This window comes from Oryx dammah, unplaced genomic scaffold (genome assembly GCF_014754425.2).
Source record: "Oryx dammah isolate SB20612 unplaced genomic scaffold, SCBI_Odam_1.1 HiC_scaffold_2, whole genome shotgun sequence".
NCBI lineage: Eukaryota > Metazoa > Chordata > Mammalia > Artiodactyla > Bovidae > Oryx > Oryx dammah.
Window position 1 is genome coordinate 64,727,942 of NW_024070186.1, and position 20,708 is coordinate 64,748,649.

At 36.4% G+C, this 20,708-nt stretch overlaps 1 protein-coding gene across 2 annotated transcripts in view; it reads left to right on the forward strand.

The window, feature by feature from the left end:
* Positions 1–20,708, forward strand: part of NAALADL2 (N-acetylated alpha-linked acidic dipeptidase like 2) — a 1,592,461-nt gene that overhangs the window by 703,686 nt on the left and 868,067 nt on the right. For both annotated transcript variants that reach the window (XM_040249092.1, XM_040249084.1), the window contains one exon: positions 12,292–12,793. In XM_040249092.1, coding sequence (XP_040105026.1) covers positions 12,300–12,793 — 494 coding nt within the window. In that variant the 5' untranslated portion in view covers positions 12,292–12,299. The remainder of the gene's footprint in view (positions 1–12,291; positions 12,794–20,708) is intronic.

Genomic DNA, 20,708 nt, shown 5'->3' on the forward strand with positions numbered 1-20,708 from the left:
GAGAAAGTGAAAACAAAATAATGGGAATGGCTGAAGGGAGGCAAAAATACAAACAAAAAAGATAAAGGATGTATCATAGGAAGAAAGAAAATAAGAAGCTAAAATTCATGTTGGTAAAGTAACATTAGACATTTTAAAACTGAAGTGCTAGGTGAGTTTGAAAAGTTTGCGTGTATTATAATAAACTACCTTTCAATAGTGTCAATTATATAAAAGTTCTGCTAAACATTTTACATTTAATGCCTTTGTGAATATTGCATTTTCATGACTTTTGCCTGACATTTAATTTCATATCAGCATTACTTTTATGTGCCATTGGAGGTCTTCCATTTTTTATAATATTCCTGTTCATAAATAAAATATAAATGACATAAGCAGTGCCTAATACAGTTTTTGGTAAATTGTTTAGTTGCTTTAATTTACACAAAACTATTAGTATGCATGTATGTAAATTAGTAATAAAAAATTAGCTTCTCAATGCCAAACTGTTATACAGATGTAATATATTGCTATTGTATTTCTCATCCTGTTTCATCTTCAATAAATCTCTTCTTTATTGAAAAGGTTAATAATTACTAGTATTATCATACTTAAAGGAAAGGTCACTTATAGAAACAATTTGGACTTTGGGTGTTAAGATAATTTTGTCATCTTTTCTCTAGATAATATATTTTTTGTATGAGTGGGAGGTCTAGAAGAAAACACTGCAAAAATATATTCATGTTTAGCTTCAGATATATATATATATATATGTATATGTATATAATTATGGATATGGCATTTTAGATGTAAGAAAGAATAGCAAAATCTTGGGCAAATTGTTGCTCTATTGTTCTGCTTGAGATTATGTTAAAAATATTTCAATTGTGATTCTGCCATCAGTTGTCAATTGAAAGTTTTGCAAATATTTATTTTCTTACAATTAATGTATTTCTACTACTTTTGCAAACAATAATTCACTTAATTTCAATTCTAGCCCTAAGATTAGGTGAATTAATATACAAGATCTTTGTCTTATAAGGAGCATACCATGCTGTTAACTATAGTGAATTCCTATCATTGTATTTTTGGTTAAATTTCCAATTTTAATTTCCTTAACTCCATGGTGTAATAGCTTATAAACTTAATATTAAAATTTTTGCATCAGTATTTTACTCTTGGATGTTTAGCTGAAGGATAGTCTTTCAGAATTTACCCAATATAGATTTGGGATGGTTCATATGAGAAATCTGTATCAGGTCAGGAAGCAACAGTTAGGACTGGACATGGAACAACAGACTGGTTCCAAATTGGTAAAGTAGTACATCAAGGCTATATATGGTCACCCTGCTTATGTAACTTATGTGCAGAGGACATCATGAGAAATGCTGGGCTGGTTGAAGCACAAGCTGGAATCAAGATTGCCGGGAGAAATATCAATAACCTCAGATATGCAGATGATACCACCCTTACAGCAGAAAAAGAAGAACACCTAAAGAGCCTCTTGATAAAAGGAAAGAGGAGACTGAAGAAGTTGGCTTAAAACTCAACATTCAGAAAACTAAGACCATGGCTTTCGGTCCCATCACTTCATGGCAAATAGATGGGGAAACAATGGAAACAGTGAGAGACTTTACTATTTTGGGCTCCAAAATCAGTGCAGATGGTGAATGCAGCCATGAAATGAAGACACTTGCTTCTTGCAAGAAAAGTTACGACCAACCTAGACAGCGTATTAAAAAGCAGAAACTTGACTTTGCCAACAAATGTCCGTCTAGTCAAAGCTATGGTTTTTCCAGTGGTCATGTATAGATGTGAGAGTTGGACTATAAAGAAAGCTGAGCACCGAAGAACTGATGCCTTTGAACTGTGGTGTTGGAGAAGACTCTTGAGAGTCCCTTTTACTGCAAGGAGATATAACCAGTCCATCCTAAAGGAAATCAGTCCTGAATATTCATTGGAAGGATTGATGCTGAAGCTGAAATTCCAATACTTTGGACACCTGATGTGAAGAACTGACTTATTTGAAAAGACCCTGATGCTAGGAAAGATTGAAGGTGGGAGGGGAAGGGGATGACAGAGGATGAGATGGTTGGATGGCATCACTGACTTGATGGACATGAGTTTGAGTAAACTCCGGGAGTTAGTAATGGACATGGAGGCCTGTTGTGCTGCAGTCCATGGGATCACAAAGAGTTAGAGACAACTGAGCAACTGAACTGAACTAAATATGATACATATTTTCTAACTGAATTTTAAGTGAACATAAACATTCTCTACCCATGTTTTTTCTGGGCTGCTTCCTTTCCCACCATCTATTAACATTTTTTTTTCCTAATAACACCCTTAAGGACCAAGTATGAGAAGAATCATTTCGAGAACAAAAAGCACAGTTTCCGGGTGCCTTGAATTACCAACCTAGACCTTGAATAGTATTTCTGTGTTATGATTTTAGGAAACATAGGGATACAAATTTTAAAATAAAGCACTTCCAGTTGGTAGAAACCTGTTGATACTTTTTGAAGGGTAAAGCTATTTAAAAAGTAAGCCAATAAGTGCCTTTGAAAAAAGTGAAAAATAGAGTGCTTAGTGGTCTCATGTAGATAAAAGCACCTTCTGTCTGTTCCCAGAAATCCAAGAGCTGTAGTCAAAAAGCCGCAATTTAAGATCATTCACATTGGCTGAAAGGATAAAAAATTGCAGTGTATCTATCAAGCTAAAGAGGTCCTCCTGGCAGGCAGGTCTCAGAGCAGAGCAGCGACTGTGTATTGACACATTAACTCTTGACATTCTCAAGCCCTCTTAGACTCATGCAAACCACACATAGTAGGGCTGGAATCAAAGAGTTCAACTGCCTGAAAACAGGACAGCAGCAGGTTGAATGTGAACTGTAGTTTCCAAGTTCTAAGCACAGTTGTTCTGCTCTTTGTCCCCCAGTAGCAAGAGAAAAGAAATTTTGAAAGTATTGCTTAGAAGAGACCATAAAGTGGAGATTGTGGTTTTTTCCTCAGAGCAATGGACATGGAAGCAATGCTCCCTAATTTGAAACCACAATGCCCAGAAACATCAGTGTGAGCCAGAGCAATGCGGAGAGCAAGCTACAGAGATCTCTTAGGTCCTGGAGTCAGAGCAACCTCCAGGGGAATGTAAGGATCCAAGCAGAATCATTCAAATTTAATGCACATCTGGTGCTTGTAGTCATATTGGTGACAAAACAAGGATAAATAAACCCATCAGATCTCTGAAATTGCTAACATCATACCAGCTTTTGGGGACTTTCAGAGTCTGAATGTTGTAATGTTTGAAAAGAGTAGGTTTTGGAATTTGACAGGTCAGCTGTGATGCTCCAGCTACTTGCACTTTAATAGTTGTGAGAACTTGAGGAAATGACTTAATCCCTGAGTCACAGATGCTTGCTAAGTTGCTTCAGTCATGTCTGACTCTGCAACCCCATGGACTGTAGCCCAGCAGACTCCTTTGTCCATGGGATTCTCCAGGCCAGAATACTGGGGTGGGTTGCCATGCCCTCCTCCAGGGGATCTTCCTGACCCAGGGATTGAACCCACATCTTATGTCTCCTAAATTGGCAGGCAGGTTCTTTACCACTAGTATCACCTGGATATATCATCTGTAAAATGGGAATAGTAATAGTACTTAACTTATAGGCTTGTTTGATTAAATGACATCATGTACATTGTGTTAACCTTATAGTAAATCCTTGCTTATTTTAAGGGCTCCATAAATCATCTATTAGCATATGGTTTTGGATACCATAACATGGGTGTGTTATATATTCAAATATAAGAGTTAAAGATAAAAAAGAGACTCATAGATTTCTCTGACTAGATAGAGAAGGTTGCTTACCATGTTGGAAATTGGCAACTACAAAGAGAGATAACTCAGAAAAAGTAAATGTAAACTCTTCAGCTAAAACTGAGTTTTATAATTAACAAGTGAGATTAGGAGAAGGCTGACTGAGCCTAAGAAGACCCCACAGAATCTTCTGCATCCTGACTTCAGTGAAGCTCACACCTACATTAACGCTGAATTTCAGTGACTTTCCTTACATGATCAGAGTTTTTATCCTCTCATTTATTTTATAGTTTGTGGTGTCCTTTCTCTCCTGCATTTCTAGTGTAGGCCATGTGCATTACTCTGAAAAGGGACAGGATGTAAATTCTGTGCAAGTTAGTGAATACTTTATAAATACTTTAGAATAAGTGCAATGATGACTTGGAAGGGGAAACAAAGGACACTCTAGAATCTAGAAGGAATCAACATAAAAAACGAGCAGGAAAGGAGTCATGGCAGAAACAGGAATGATTTACATATCCCTAAAATAGTTTTGTGATGCTAGAGGAAATTGAAACTCAGTAATTTGAACACATAGTACTATCTAGAGTATCTACCTGTTCAAGTGAGCCATAGAGTATACTTCATCATTTCAGTTCATTTAAATTGTCTTCTCTTAGCCAAGTTTTGTATTGAATTATATCATTCTGATATTGGAAAACCTTACTTTAAATGCAGGAACTTGGGTGGGCCCAACAAACTATACAGTTAGTGTGCTTTACACATAAGTACCCAAAGGAAGGCCAGCCCACTCAGGGAACCACCAGGTGGTTATACATATGCAAGTGATATAAAGTACACTTACACAAACCTGCTGGATTTCATCAAATAATTTTCCCTCAAATGGTTTTGACTGGATTTGGCAATTTATAGCTCATAAATTTGGCATCCTAGAAGTACCTTTTACATGTCATTTAGAGATCAAAGTACTCAGGCCTCGGAGTTAAGTTTTTAGTTATATACCTTCAGCTTGATGATCTACTCTCCCTAAATTCAGTGTACAATTATCTGTTTCAGAGTAGGTTTGGCCTATTTGTATTTTTTACCCCTGAAATAAAGCACAGATAATAATTTCCTCTTACTTTATAAAGTCTTTAAATTAGTGAAGCATGAACAACAAATAATTATTGTCATTTATTTTATACAGTTATCATACAGACTTGCAAAACATAAGGAATTCTTACTGCCTTTCCAGACACTATGGCAATTGCCAGGTTCCATTTCACAAAACCAGATTGGAAAAAAAAAAATCTCATTATACTGAAAAAATTAAGTCAGGGAAGAGAGTCTTCTGTATTACTCTTTTTATAGTTTTATCTTTGGCCCTGCTCTCAAGTTGAGACCATTAAAGCTTTCAACAACAAAAATTTATTTCACAAATATAGGCTTTATTTGTACAAACTAGGTTCATACTGAAAAATTTATGTCAAATATTTTCAGCCTGTAAGGAATATCCTTAACTTAAATATAAAAATTCCTCTGGGCACTCCTAGTTCACTGGTGCAGCATCTAAAGTGATGCTGCACGGAGGTGCATAATGAATGGCTTTTGATGATGCACTGACATTTCTAAGAAATGCCTTTGCCTCAAATCAATCCACTCCAACCAGCAAATGATTTGACATTCAAAGCTTCAGGAAACACTATATGAATATATTTTTCCCCATTGTACAATAAAGATTCAATCATAGAGCTGTCATAGGAAATTGAGATTCTGCCTTATGTTTTCAAATTAATCTGCCAGCCTCATTTATTTATCTTACTTGTAACTTTTACAAGTAGAAAAGCCTTCAGATGTGTTCATAATTCCAATAAGATCTGTATGGTCTTTTATACTGTTACAGTTAAAATACTATCAGTATCATCATAGTCAATGGATCAAGTCAACCATCTAAGCAAATATAGTTTTCTACAAAAAAAATGCCTAACCCATGTTAATGATTAATTATCACGAATTCCTTAAATCGTTAAACCGAACTCTTGAGCATTATGAAAAAGCTTTTTTTTTTTTTTTAATTTACTGTAAAGAAACTCAACTCTGTAATAGCATGGTGCAGAATTGGCAGTTGCAGGTCAAATGTCATGATAACTTTTGTGTATGTATTAGCCCCACTTCTCTCATATCTATCTGAAGCACAGTTAATGACTAACAGATGCTTCCCATTCTCAAAAGTGCTTGAGTGTACTGCTTCATCTCATTATCTCCAGGTTCTTGTGATTGAAACTTAAGCCCTCTGGTCATAATTTAATTAAGTCTGTATTTTAAAGTTGTATGCTCCAAATATTTAATTTCTTAAACACTATAGATGTGGAGTGATGCTGTGTTAGTGGATCACTTACACCATGTTAGACCTTGTTCTAAGCACCTTTAATAATTTATATCACTTGTAGTAATGCTGCAAATACAATGCTCTTAATATATCCATTTTACAAATTTGGAGTTTAAGTATAAAGAAATTAAGTGATTGGTTTAAATTACATAGCAGAGCTAGGATTTGAACCAAGTAGTCTGACTATAGTGTTAATTTAGAGATTGATAAGGTCAGAGCATTCATGTAGTAAATTCCCTCATTGTGAATGCTGAGCAAGGGAGTAACAGCACCATAATTTTATTTCTAAGTGACATCTGTAACATATAACTTATTAAAAATGAAACTTGCATTTAGTGTGTATTTATTTTCTAAAGTATCTGCCAGCTGTTGTGCTATTAGATTTGAAAGACTGTATTTTATATATTGAAATTTTAGCCTATTTCTATATTCATTTTTTACACTTATATAATTTACTTAGTTTCAGCCAGTAAAAATTTGTGAAAGATTTAGAATTCAGAAGTATCAATTTATTTTAAATTGATACTACTCATATGCTTAGTAAGAATACAAATTCACTTTTATTGACCTAAGCTTGTCATAGTGTAGAAAAATATCTCTTAGTTCATCTTATATTTGTTTTCTTTCCCTTACAAAAGAATGTGTGTGTATAAAAGATAAATGTTTGAGTATATTGAACTTTAAAAATAACTTAGCCTGCGCTGCAGGCCTGGGTAGGAAGGGATTCACCTAAATAAATAAGGTATTTGAAAATTGTGCTTTTCATAAAAATTAAGTTTTATAACAAAATGAAAAGAAGTAGTATAATAAAAAATGTAAGGATGCAACAAATACTCCTATTTCAAAGTTACGACCAACCTAGATAGCATATTCAAAAGCAGAGACATTACTTTGCCGAGTAAGGTCCGTCTAGTCAAGGCTATGGTTTTTTCTGTGGTCATGTATGGATGTAAGAGTTGGACTGTGAAGAAGGCTGAGCGCCGAAGAATTGATGCTTTTGAACTGTGGTGTTGGAGAAGACTCTTGAGAGTGCCTTGGACTGCAAGGAGATCCAACCAGTCCATTCTGAAGGAGATCAACCCTGGGATTTCTTTGGAGGGAATGATGCTAAAGCTGAAACTCCACTACTTTGGCCACCTCATGTGAAGAACTGACTCATTGGAAAAGACTCTGATGCTGGGAGGGATTGGGGGCAGGAGGAGAAGGGGACGACCGAGGATGAGATGGCTGGATGGCATCATTGAGTCGATGGACGTGAGTCTGAGTGAACTCCGGGAGTTGGTGATGGACAGGGAGGCCTGGCGTGATGTGATTTATGGGGTTGCAAAGAGTGGGACACGACTGAGCGGAACGGAATGGAATAACTTTCTATGACTTGATGTATACCTACTAAGTACATTTCTTTTAGGGAAAAATTCATGTGGTAGATTCTAAAATCTGCCCCATGTATTTTTTTTCAATTACTCATATATGGTAGCTGTAAACTAATATGACAGTATAAGTTAAAATGAATCAAGTACCTCAGTTGTATAAAATGTTCGAAGTTTGACCTAATTATGCAATCATACCTAAGACATATTGATTTTGCTGGAGATTTCTTTTACAATACAAACTTTTCATTGTATTTGGGAATTTGAAAGTTTTGGTAAAAAAAAAAAGTGATATTTCCTTTTCTTGATCTCATGGGTAATAGGTTTTTAAAGAAAGCTACATTATTTTTGTGGGACAAAGGAAATAATTCATCCTTATTTAAAACTGAATATATTATTAATTTCATTCAGTTTAATTTTTGAGAAGTTCATTTTAAATAGGGTAAGTGAAACAGAACTGTCAGGGCTGAGATTTATATTTTTGTAAAAAGGTATAATATTTTCCTTTGTGTGTGTGTGTTAGTCACTCAGCTGTGTCCGACTCTTTGTGAAGCCATGGACTGTAGCCTGTCAGCCTCCTCTGTCCATGGAATTCTCTAGGCAAGAATATTGGAGTGGCTTGCCATGTCCTTCTGCAGGGGATCTTACTGACCCAGGGATCAAACCTGGGTCTCCTGCTTGGCAGACTGACTCTTTACCATCTGAGCCACCAGGGAAGCCCCATTTTTGCCTTAAGATAATTTTAAACAAATGAATTTCTAATAATCTATAATATAAATTTATCAAGTAACTTATTAAATGCTTTATTATATGTGTTGAAAGTGAAAGTCACTCAGTTTTGTCTGACTCTTTGAGACGCCATTGAATATACAGTCCATGGAATTCTCCAGGTCAGAATACTGTAGTGGGTGGCCATTCTCATCTCCAGGGGATATTCCCAACCCAGGGATAGAACCCAGGCCTCCCGCATTGCAGGCAGATTCGCAACCAGTTGAGCCACCAGGGAAGCCCATTTTATGTTATCACAAACTTATTTCTTTGAAAATTTTCTAAAATTTTGGGTTTTGTTAGATCAAGTGGCTCAATTCATGCAGATACTGCTCTCCTGAAACATAGAATTTAGTGTAAATTTATAAATGCATAATGAGTCCAGAAGTGGTGGTAAGGATGTCAGGGAGATATCCATCATGATGAGGAGTTAATATCTGTATCTGCATAACATTCTAATTGATGGCTCTGTCTGATGTTTGAAAAGCGTTAAATTGCTGATGTACAGGTGATGGAATGCCTATTGTCAGGGTAGAAATGAAAACTCTTCCTCATCACTGCAGTTGGTTTGTAAATGATTTGTAGAGAAGTGACTTTGAATGTTTGTATTAGAGGTCAGAATTAGAGATCTCACATTTCTGTAGTAACTTCTGTGTGCCAAAATCTTCCTTGAGCATAAACCACAGTCTACAATTCAGTATTTTTAAATAAAACTATTAGAGACACTCTGATTCATTAAAATGGGAGGAAAAAAATCTAGAAAAGTATATTGAAACAGTGTCTAAATAAATCAATAATGCATAAACTGAACAGTTAAAGAAGTAAATAATCATATGTCAAGATAAGTCAAATAAGAAAAAAAATGGATAACTGCTAGAATTTGTAGTATTTTGCAGTGTACATTAAAAAATGGATTGTGGGGTTTTTAACACCACAGTTTATTAATCACTAACATTAATCTCATAGTTTTATAAAACCACAAATCACCTGAAATGTGTCCCCAAATACCACTTTTCTCAGACAAAAGAATGATTCAGCATTGGACATCAGCTTCCTCTTCTGTAATATGAAATAGGTTAGAATCATGGATTTTAAAGATACTTTATTTCTCCTGCCTTCAGGTTTTTCCTGTTCTCTAGTAATATCTCATGCTGCTTTTTTTTTTTTTAATCAACTATAACCATCTCCTAACCTGTCAATAATTATCACTAACTCCATAATCGCTCCATTTCTCTGCTTGTCTTGATGTGACCAAAGAATTCAAATAATGCATTTTTTTTTGAATCATTGTGGAAACCAGGTCAAGCAGAAAAAGGGGAGAGGGAAGGAAGCAGAACAGAAGAGGGAGGGGGAAAAAGTCACTCCTGAGGCTGTTCTAATACATAGTTTCAATTAAGCTCCCGTGTAACAGTTAGTATGTCATTTGGCACTTTAAAAAAGAGACCCTAGTCTACACAGGGACTACCTGTAAAACAACAAGTATCATATTGTGTGTGTGCATGCGCATGAGCATATTATGCAACCTCCTCCCTTTTCCACAATGTCGTGAAGAATCATGTCTGTCTTCTCTATTATCTAACTCATTTTCTTTCTTTCAACAATGCTTGACTCTCCTCCCTCCTCTAATATAAGAAATGGCCCTTCAAACCCATACAGCCTATATGACACAAACCGGTGCTTTAGGTTCACTACCTCAGTTAATTCTACTGAGAGTCCTATGAGGTTTATGTTACCATCATGACTGTTTCACAAATGAAGACCCTGAGCTGCAGAGAAGGTAAGCCTCTTGCCCACGATTACCCTTTCTTAGCTTTTTTCTCCAACTCAGGCTCTGTGCTCCATCCTCTGTCATAGCACACCAGTCTGGGTTTATCAAGTGAGTGGTCCATGTACCATGCACTCGTATTCATCTGTGTGTTTATATATTTCACCCCCGCCTAGCTGCTCTCCTCTCACACCCCTTGTCTGCTCTAGTTTAACTTCTCCCTTCTCTTCAGTAGTACTCCTCTCTTCTCTCCAGTTAGAAATAACTTGAACAGAGTCATTTCCCACATTTCCTGCTAGAACCCATCACCACTGAATCTCCCTTGCATTTTTGTATTTGTTATATGACTGACTTGTTTGTTCAAATGTCTGTTGTTCTTTTTGAATCATTCCCTACTTGAGGAATACGGAATCATCGTTGTTCATCTTCGTTTTCACTGCCTATCCCAGTACCTGACATATATTAGATACTCATCTTTATTGAGTCAGCTCTGGACAAAACTAAATCCTAGGTGACATATATTAGATACTCATCTTTATTGAGTCAGCTCTGGACAAGACTAAATCCTAGATGATATGGTAGCAGATGAGAAATCTAATTAGAGTTAAAATTTTTATATTGTAAAATTAGTATTTAATGGTACTTGAACTATCTTAAACATTCAGGACGTTTTAATGTATATGGACATCTGCCAGCCACGATTGAAATTGTATATACCCATAATTCTGTACATAATGCCACTCTTTCATGAAGTCTTTGTACCTTTTTCATTAGAGTTCACTTGTTCACAACTGGCCCTAAGGCATTTAGGAAGTCAGTTGTCGGCTGTGCTCTGTTTTTCACCCACCACAGTGGTGCACATAGAAAAAATCATAAAACATAGTGGGAGACCTTAGAATCCAGCTGGGATGACAAATCTAATACACAGAAAATTTAAGTATAAATACTCTTAATCTGCAACCACAATACATCAGTGTGTTACTGAATACAGACTGAAGACCACTTGTAGTTAATTAGCCCAGTTATCCTAATACCACTCTGCAGGATACAGCAAACTGTCATCCAGAACGGTGTAGGGGAGAAAAGCCTCCATCTGCCACTCTGTAGCAAGGTTATGAAACTAAACCCTCCTATCCTGGCAAAAGGCTTTCTTGTTTGGATAGATGCCATCCCGGACTTTATTTAAAGTTCAGCGAGCCAGGCCAATTCATGTCACTAATCCCAGGGAACATGTTAGCTTTCTATGGTAGTGTCAAGGTTTTCCAATCATTTTGATAACTCATGAGTAGGCAAAACACCCTATTTTGCTTCTTGAATTTCTATAGAGGTGCTACTTCATTTTACTTTTCTCATTCTTACCCTGAATTAACATTTTTAAAATGAGCTCTGGTAATGTAACTGATCCCAGGGTCTCCCCCGCCAACACCCACATCTTAACTTAAAAAGTCACAACATTATTGCTTCTGTTCTCAGTTTTTCTTAAAAGTGACCTTAAAAAAAAAAGTTTAAACTTTTTCATTACATACATTATCTTTAATGCAGTTGTGCATTTGAGTTTTATTCTCCTGAGCTTCAGAGGAATTGTGTGTGTGTGTGTTTGTATTATGTTTTCTCATAGTTTTGTATTGAGTGCCTTCTATTTTTATTTATTGTCTTTTCTCCTATAGTAAACATCAACAGCACAGTATAAGATTATTCTTGAATGATTTTCTTTAGGGAGGCTTCCCCAGGGCTCAGCAGTAAAGAATCTGACTGCCAGTTAGGAGATGCAAAAGATGCAGGTTTGATTCCTGGGTTGGGAAGGTCCCCTGAAAGAGGACATGACAACCCACTCCAATATTTTTGCCTGGAAAATCCCACGGACAGAGAAGCCTGGAGGGCTATAGTCCATGGGATCCCAAAGAGTTGAACATGACTGAGCATGCATGCATGCACTTATGCATACTATAGGAATGAGGTATTTCCCCTACTCATAATCATTACAATTTTCTAAACAGCTAATTTGGGTTGGGAAGATTGCCCCAGAGCAAAGCATGACAACTCAATCCAGTATTCTTGCCTGGAGAATCCCATGGACAGAGGAGACTGGCAAGCTGTAGTCCATAAGGATCTCAGAGAGTCGGACATGACTGAAGTGATTTAGAATGTGATGTAGATTATTTGTTTTCACCTTGGAGGTTGTCTTTGTTGGTTTATTTTCAGAAAATATACTCTTCTTATTTTCACAGGTAAAAAGATGGCCTATCAGAAGGTTAGTGCAGATCAAAGAGCTCCAGGACATTCACAGTACTTAGACAATGATGACCTCCAAGCCACTGCACTTGACTTAGAGTGGGACATGGAAAAGGAACTGGAGGAGCCTGGGTTTGACCAGTTCCAGCTAAATAGTGCTGAGAATCAAAACCTGGAAAATTCAGAGACTGCGGACCTCAATCTTGATCCCATTCAACCAGCAACTTCACCCAAAGGAAGGTTTCAGAGACTTCAAGAAGAATCTGACTATGTGACCCATTATACAAGATCTGCACCAAAGAGCAATCCCTGCAACTTTTGCCGCCTTTTAAAAATATTTTGCATGGCAATCATTTTATTTATTTCTGGAATCTTGATAGGCTATTACTCACATAAAAATTGCCCTTCAAATGCTACATCTTCAGGAACCCTTGATCTTCAGTTATACCAGGAGATTCTCAAGACAATCCAAGCAGAAGATATTAAGAAGTCTTTCAGGTAGGTGTGCAAAAAATGGATGCTGGTGGGATACATCTCCTGGGAAAGATGTCTTACAGGGAATATCCTACTGGTGATGTTTCCATGGTATAAAGTTAGTCTGGCAAGCTGAGAGACATAACTTACCAACAACCCCTTCATGGAGGGGGATGCATGGTTTCAGATTTATGATAATATAATACAAATTTATGATGCTGCTTTGATAATCAATGATAAGAACTATAAACCCTGTAGAGACTAAAAGACTTGAACCACTATATTTTCTCCCTCTTGGGAAATTCCAGGTAGGGCAAATTGGTATGCAAAGATTGCTGGATGTACATGTAATAAAAACTAGTGCATTAGCCATATGATTGAAATTTTTAATGACATCAGAGTAAAATAAATGTGCTTTATGGACTGAAATAACTGTCAAGAGCTAAGGCAAGCACTGGTAGTATTTGGTTCCCTGCATCACTGAGCTTCCCAATGAGTACTTTTATTAAAACACATTGGATTCCACGTATCAGGCAGTTATAAAAGGTCATCTCTCTTTTAAGGTAAGTCTGCCTATGACCTCTTTAGCCAGAATGTGTTATTTATAAGTTAAATGATAAAATATTTTTATCAGCCTTTAATTCTGAGTTTTTGGGAAAAGCTCCACTCAAATCATATGACAAATGGGTAAGTTAAATTTTATTGCTTATCCTATCATTAACATATATGTTGAACTGTAAAGGGTTTGCTAGTTGATACATTTAGAGAGGGGAGGAACTGGAAGGGAAGATTAATTATTAGCATTCACTTGGGTCTTCCATACTTGGTAATAAAGACTAATCCTAAGTGAAACATATTTGTTGTGTATAGGTAGTTGAGAGAAAGGGATATTAGGTCATAAGGATATTCCTTTTGGGTTACACCAACTTATTACCATCAGTATGTTAGCACACATGCATTTCTAGGGATCTTCTAGGGAGCATGCCCATCACAGATGCATCATTTAATCTATGTACGGACATATCGCACTGATGTTGGTGAAATATAATTCTGTCTGAACATCACACGACTCATGGTCATTTGTTTGCTATGTCCTTCTATGTCTCTGTCAAATGAAGAAACTAACAATTTCCATGGTATTTCTCAGTATCAATAATTTATAGTGAATTGAGTGAAAGATACAACATTGTCTTATAATGAGTGATTGTATCAATTAGGATCCAACCACAGCAGAAAACTCCCTGAATATTTAAAAGAGAGGGTATTTAAAATAGGGAAATAATTTCAACGGAGCTGAAAAACTGAGAAGCCAATTTGGGGACACTGAGACAGCCAACAGACAAACAGCAGAATGGAGTCATGACTAAACCTAGGCTGGAGAAAGAGTGAGTTGTGGAAACTCAGTGGAAGGTGGAAATTTCTGGATACACAAATGGGTTGGTGGGGGATGTAACCTCAGCCAGAGGCACCACTGAAAGCAGAGTAAGAAGTACCACGGCTTCTCTCTTCCTTCTGGCCTCCTCCCAATTATCTGTTGGTTGGCTGAACTCAGCAGGAAGGCTGTTGATTCAGTTCAGTTCAGCCACTCAGTCGTGTCTGACTCTCTGTGACCCCATGGACTGCAGCACACCAGGCTTCCCTGTCTATCACCAACTCCCCGGAGCTTGCTCAAACTCATGTCCTTCGAGTTAGTGATGCCATCCAACCATCTCATCCTCTGTCATCCCCAGTTCCTGCCTTCAGTCTTTCCCAGCATCAGGGTCTTTTCCAATGAGTCAATTTTTCTCATCACATGGCCAAAGCATTGGAGCCCACAAAAATAAAGTCTGTCACTGTTTCCACTGTTTCCACTTCTATTTGCCTTGAAGTGATGGGACCAGATGCCATGATCTTAGTTTTCTGAATGTTGAGTTTTAAGCCAACTTTTTCACTCTTCTCTTTTACTTTCATCAAGAGGCTCTTTAGTTCCTTTCCACATTCTAATTATGGCTAATATTGTATCTTCTTTAATGAAAGGGAATTATTATTTCCCCTTCTTATAAGTGAAATATAGACAGAAAATTAGAAAAATATAAAGTATACACCCATAATGTTACCACTTTAGTCCCATAATTTTATTCTTTCTATCTTATCCTATCAAGCAGCAAAATTGCATTATACCATGTATATTTTTTGACTTCTGCTGTTGAATTTTTTCCACTTACAGTGTAGTGAGAACCATTTTCAAACCAATAAACACAGAATTGAATCATTACATTAAAATGTTGCTGGTATTCCCTTATGTAGAGGACATGAATTTATTGAGCCTGTTCTTTACAAATATACATTTAGCTTGTACTACATTTTCATACATAAGTGTGTGTATTTAATTATTTCCTTCTGCTAAATTCCTGGAAGCGATCACAGATTCAGAGAGTTTAAATTTGTTTAGTTGTTTGCTTCATGTTACCAAATTGCTTTGTAGGACTGCCAACCTTCTAGGTCCTAGTTATTTTTTGTTTTGATAGGCCAAAAATAGTGTTGACAAACTTTTATATCTTAATTGACCACTTGCAGTTCTTTTTTGCATGTATGAACTACTTTTATAATTTAAAAGTTTATATTTACTGAATGTTGTAGTAGTGAAATAGTCTATTACTTCATATATGGTGTCCCATCTTTCTGAATTTCATTTAGTTGATGTATTTTATTTGTTAAAAAAAAATGAAATGAACAATAAGAAAAATTCCTAGATTTTTAAAATATCTGCATTATTTGGACAGAGGCAATATTTTTCATTATTCTCTGGCTTATTACAAGTAATTAGCCAGGAGTTAAGTTATACTGTGAAATGATCTTTACAAACATTAAATAAAGTGCCATATTTTCTTAGCTGCTGATTAACTCTTTTAGAAGTTTAGGACATGTATAAATTATCATGTTATTCCTCCTCTGACCCCACAGCTCGTGCGTAGCATTCTCTCTCTCTCTATATATATATATATATGTATGTGTGTGTGTGTGTGTATATATGAATTTACTGTTATACTTTTAAAATGCCAGGTTTGATGAAGATGCTATCAGCAGCTATTTTCTGATCTTGAGCTGTACTTTCCAGACATCTTCCTGCTCTTCCTCTGTCTTGAATTATATTTTAGCCTGTCTTTTGTGTGTGTGTGTGTGTGTGTGTGTGTGTGTTTGTTCCTATCCAGTTTTAGTATTAGAGGGAATGAGCAGGAAGGTTGGGAAATATGAAGAAGGCAGTAAAGCAAATGGCATTTGAATTGGAGAAAAACATGTAAATGTATTTAAGCAGTGCACATAATTCAATTTATGCAAATGACAACAGAATGAATTTAACAGTAATAGAGTGATGGTTCCTAAAGAAAGTAATTAGCTATCCTATCACTGATCTCTCCAGATAGCAAATGCATATTGTCTCAAATTTAATCACAAAAGGAATACAAAGGATAAGATCTATTTAATTATCCATAATATTTTATTACTCTGGACTTTAGATAAAGCAACTGCTTCACTCAGTTACTCAGTGTTATGTAGAGTGACATTAATTCCCTTAACTGACTGGCTCAACTCACAGATGAAAGCTCACGCCTTTCACAATCCTTAGGCCTTTGGCAGGAGCAAGAGCAGCACCCACCAAGAGGATGAATGAAGATTATTTACAGAGGGTCTTTGAAGCAAAGGCCACTTTCTTAATCCTAGGCAACTTTTGAGGGTGTTCATGTGCCTCAGTGAAAGCCTGAGTACTAACCACTGGACTTCCAGGGAATCCCTATAATCCCCTTTTTTGATCTCCCACCAGTTGAGTTCTTTCTCTCTTTCCCTGCAACAATCAGTACTTTATTTTCTCTCTTTCTGTTGACATAAACCACCTTCTATCTTGCAGGAGAGAAAGAACTATGAGTCTGGCCCAGTCCTTGGGTCATAGTACATGGTCACTCAGTAAATCTTTATTGCAGGAGACAATGTACTCAGAATATAGACCTTCTTATAAAGCCTTCACTTCTATGTGTATGATCATTTTTTAAAAGAAAAGAACGTATACTTTTGGCTCTTTATGTATATTACTGAAATTCAAAATTATGTATATATATGTATATGTGTATATATATATATATAAAGCCTTTGACTTTTTAATGTATATACATTCTTATAAAATATGCTAAAAAGTTGATTTTAAGGGTAGCAGATTTTCTTTTCTCTATTGAAAACAAGTGTTGTGTGTCTGCTGTATTCCAAGCAGTCTGCCAATCACTCGACAGTTTTTAATGATATTCTGTTTAATCTAGAGAGCATTTCCATTCTATAAAGAAGAGATGAAAGTACACATTGCACAGAAAGATATTTCTATGATCACAGGTTTGGTGGAGGTGCAAAGTAGATTCCCTCACCGATCTTTTCACGCTCTGCCAGTGTAAGGAATGGGTTGTCTCAGGCTAAGGCCAGTTCAGCTAGAAGTCATGCTTTCTTCCTTTTTAATGGTGAAGTAGAATCAAAGGATTCTCCCTCTACCCTCTTTCCTTCTCTCAATCTCATCCCTTATCTCTTGCCCTCTTCCTGCTCCCTACACACTCCACACTCAATTATTTTATATTTGAAGTTACATACTACAATTAGGTTACTTACTTTCCTAGTAAGCAAATTTTCTTTATCTTTTTCACTAAATCTGTCTCTGCTGAGAAACACCAGGAATGAATTAGATTGTTAAGGATCAAGATAAAGGAACTCTTAGTTTTTCAAATTTGATTTTTTCTTAATGGGATGAATGTATTTTACATAAAGATAGGGCTCTGTTTCAGTGATGGTCAGTGAAATATTTTTGTCATATATATCAAGATCATCTGTGCTTACTGGCTGCCTATCCTGAAAATTGCTCAACCTTAAGGCTTACCACATTTTTTCTTATATCTTTCCTACATTGACTATAATAGGCTTTTTCATCCATTCACTTCTTGATCTTATTCATTCCAAAAAAAGGAACAAGATCAGTCAGATATAGTATAAGGGAAAAATAAACCTTTTCCTCTGAGGATAAAGTATGTCAGTTTCCTGTGGATTCACTTGACTTCCTGACACTCTTGCAATAGAAAAGTTGGTAATGATCACATTTAATGGAGTGAAGTATGGTTAAACACGGAAAGGTTGGGAACTGATTACACATTTCTCTCTTTCATGTCCCTTTTTAATGTCAATAAAACAAGATTCAAATAACCTACATGGATGGCCCCTTGAGATTTGCAATTTGAAAATCTCAGTCCATGCTTTAGAAATTAAGCAATATATTTGACAATTGCAGCTAAAACATGAATCCCATAATCTCATCAGGGTAATTTATAGGAGAAATTTAAAGTAGGTAATTTAAAAGAGGTAATTTTGTCAACTGGTTCCAAATTGGGAAAGGAGTACATCAAGGCTGTATATTGTTGCCCTGCTTATTTAACTTATATGCAGAGTACATATTGCAAAATGCCAGGCTGGATGAGCAAAGCTGGAATCGAGATTGCCAGGAGAAATATCAATAACCTCAGATATACAGATGATACCACCCTATGGCAGAAGAACTAAGAGCTTCTTGATGAAAATGAAAGAGGAGAGTGAAAAAGTTGGCTTAAAACTCAACATTCAGAAAACTAAGTTCATGACTTCTGCTCCCATCACTTAATGGCAAATAGATGGGGAAACAATGGAAACAGTGACAGACCTACTTTTAGGGGCTCCAAAATCACTGAAGATGGTGACTGCAGCCATGAAATTAAAGATGCTTGCTCCTTGGAAGAAAAGATATGACAAACAAAGGTCCATCTAGTAAAGGCTATGGTTTTTCCAGTGGTCATATATGGATGTGAGAGTTGGACTATAAAGAAAGCTGAGCGCCAAAGAATTGATGCTTTTGAACTGTGGTGTTGGAGAAGACTCTTGAGAGTCCCTTGGACTGCAAGGAGATCCAACCAGTCCATCCTAAAGGAGATCAGTCCTGGGTGATCTTTGGAAGGACTGATGTTGAAGCTGAAACTCCAATACTTTGACCACCTGATGTGAAGAGCTGACTTGCTTGAAATGACCCTGATGCTGGGAAAGATTGAGGGCAGGAGGAGAAGGGGACAACAGAGGATGAGATGGTTGGATGGCATCACTGACTCAATGGACGTGGGTTTGGGTGGACTCTGGGAGTTGGTGATGGACAGGGAGGCCTGGCATGCTATGGTTCATGGGTCGCAGAGTCAGACACGACTGAGTGACTGAACTCAACTGAACCAAGGCAGCATATTAAAAAGCAGAGACACTGCTTTGCTAGTAATGGTCCATCTAGTCAAAGCTTTGGTTTTTCCAGTAGTCATGTATGGATGTGAGAGTTGGACTATAAAGGAAGCTGAGCGCTGGAGAATTGATGCTTTTGAACTGTGGTGTTGAAGAAGACTATTGAAAGTCCTTTGGACTTCAAGGAGTTCCAACCAGTCCATCCTGAAGGAGATCAGTCCTGGGTGTTCATCGGAGGGACTGACGTTTAAGCTGAAATGTCAATACTTTGGCCACCTGATGTGAAGAACTGACTCATTGGCAAAGACCTTGATGCTGGGAAAGATTGAAGGCAGGAAGAGAAGAGGATGACAGGATGAGATGGTTGGATGGCATCACTGACTTGATGGACATGAGTTTAAGTAAGCTTGGGTAGTTGGTGATAGACAGCCTGGTGTGCTGCTGTCCATTGGAGTCACAAAGAGTTAGACATGACTGAGCAACTGAAGTGAACTGAATTTTGTAAACATTGTATATTTTATTGCAGTCACCTAAATTATTATTAATGGATATATCTAGCTGATGGGAGAGAAAGTAAAGTTGGTTGGTAAGGCAGATATTTAAAAATGGATGATGAAAGCTTCCTCTCCACTGACCCTATCTTGGGAAACTAACAAAATGGATAGGTGAATTTCTTTCCCAAATGTTAGATGTTTATATAACTACAGTTTGATGGTTATTTTTATATATCAACTTGGCTAGGCCACAGTGCACAGGTGTTTGGTCAAACATTATTGTAGATATTTCTGTGAAAGTGTTTTGTTTTGTTTTAAATGAGATTAACATCTAAATCAGTAGACTTTGAGTAAAACAGATTATCTTTAATAATGTGGATCGGTTTCAACCAATCAGTTGAAGGCCTTAATAGAAAAACACTGACCTCTTTGGAAGAAGAGGGAATTCTACCATCACACTGACTACTTTTGAACTTGAACTGCAATGCTTCTCTGTCTCTAGCCTACTTGTCTACCCTATAAATTTTGAGCTTGCCAAGCTTCCACAATTGCATAAGCTGTCTTCTTAAAATAGATATCTCCCTCCTTCCCTCCCTCCTCTTCCCTTTCCCTGTCTCTCTCCCTTTATGTATATATATATATATGTGTGTGTGTGTGTGTGTGTGTGTGTGTATATATACACGTACACACATACATACATACATCCTTGTCCTCTTTTTCTGGAGAACCCTAACTAGCAATACATGCAGATTTAGGAAACTTAAATAAACCAATGCAATTTGGCTGGGTACTTTTCACTCTAGAATAATTTAGTCAGTCTTTAGTATTAAGCTGAATAATATGGAAAATTGAATTTTTTAATAGCCCATAATCATCATCATACTTATTTTATTAATCTGAGATCTTATTTTTAATAATGTAATAATAAATTTATAGGATAGAATTTGAAATTACATTCTAAGTGTCTACCAAGTATTTAAAATATTTTTAAAATGCTTTATTTTCTCAACTTATTAAATTTGGTGGTATCAAAATGTAATCAATTCCCAAAGCAAAAATGCATCTTACAAATTTTACAAAGAGTCATTCTTATCTGGAAAAAAATGGCATTGAAGTTCCCTTCCCTTTCATTATAACTGGAGCAAATATATTAAATTTTATATGCCTGATTTGGGAAATCAGTTTCT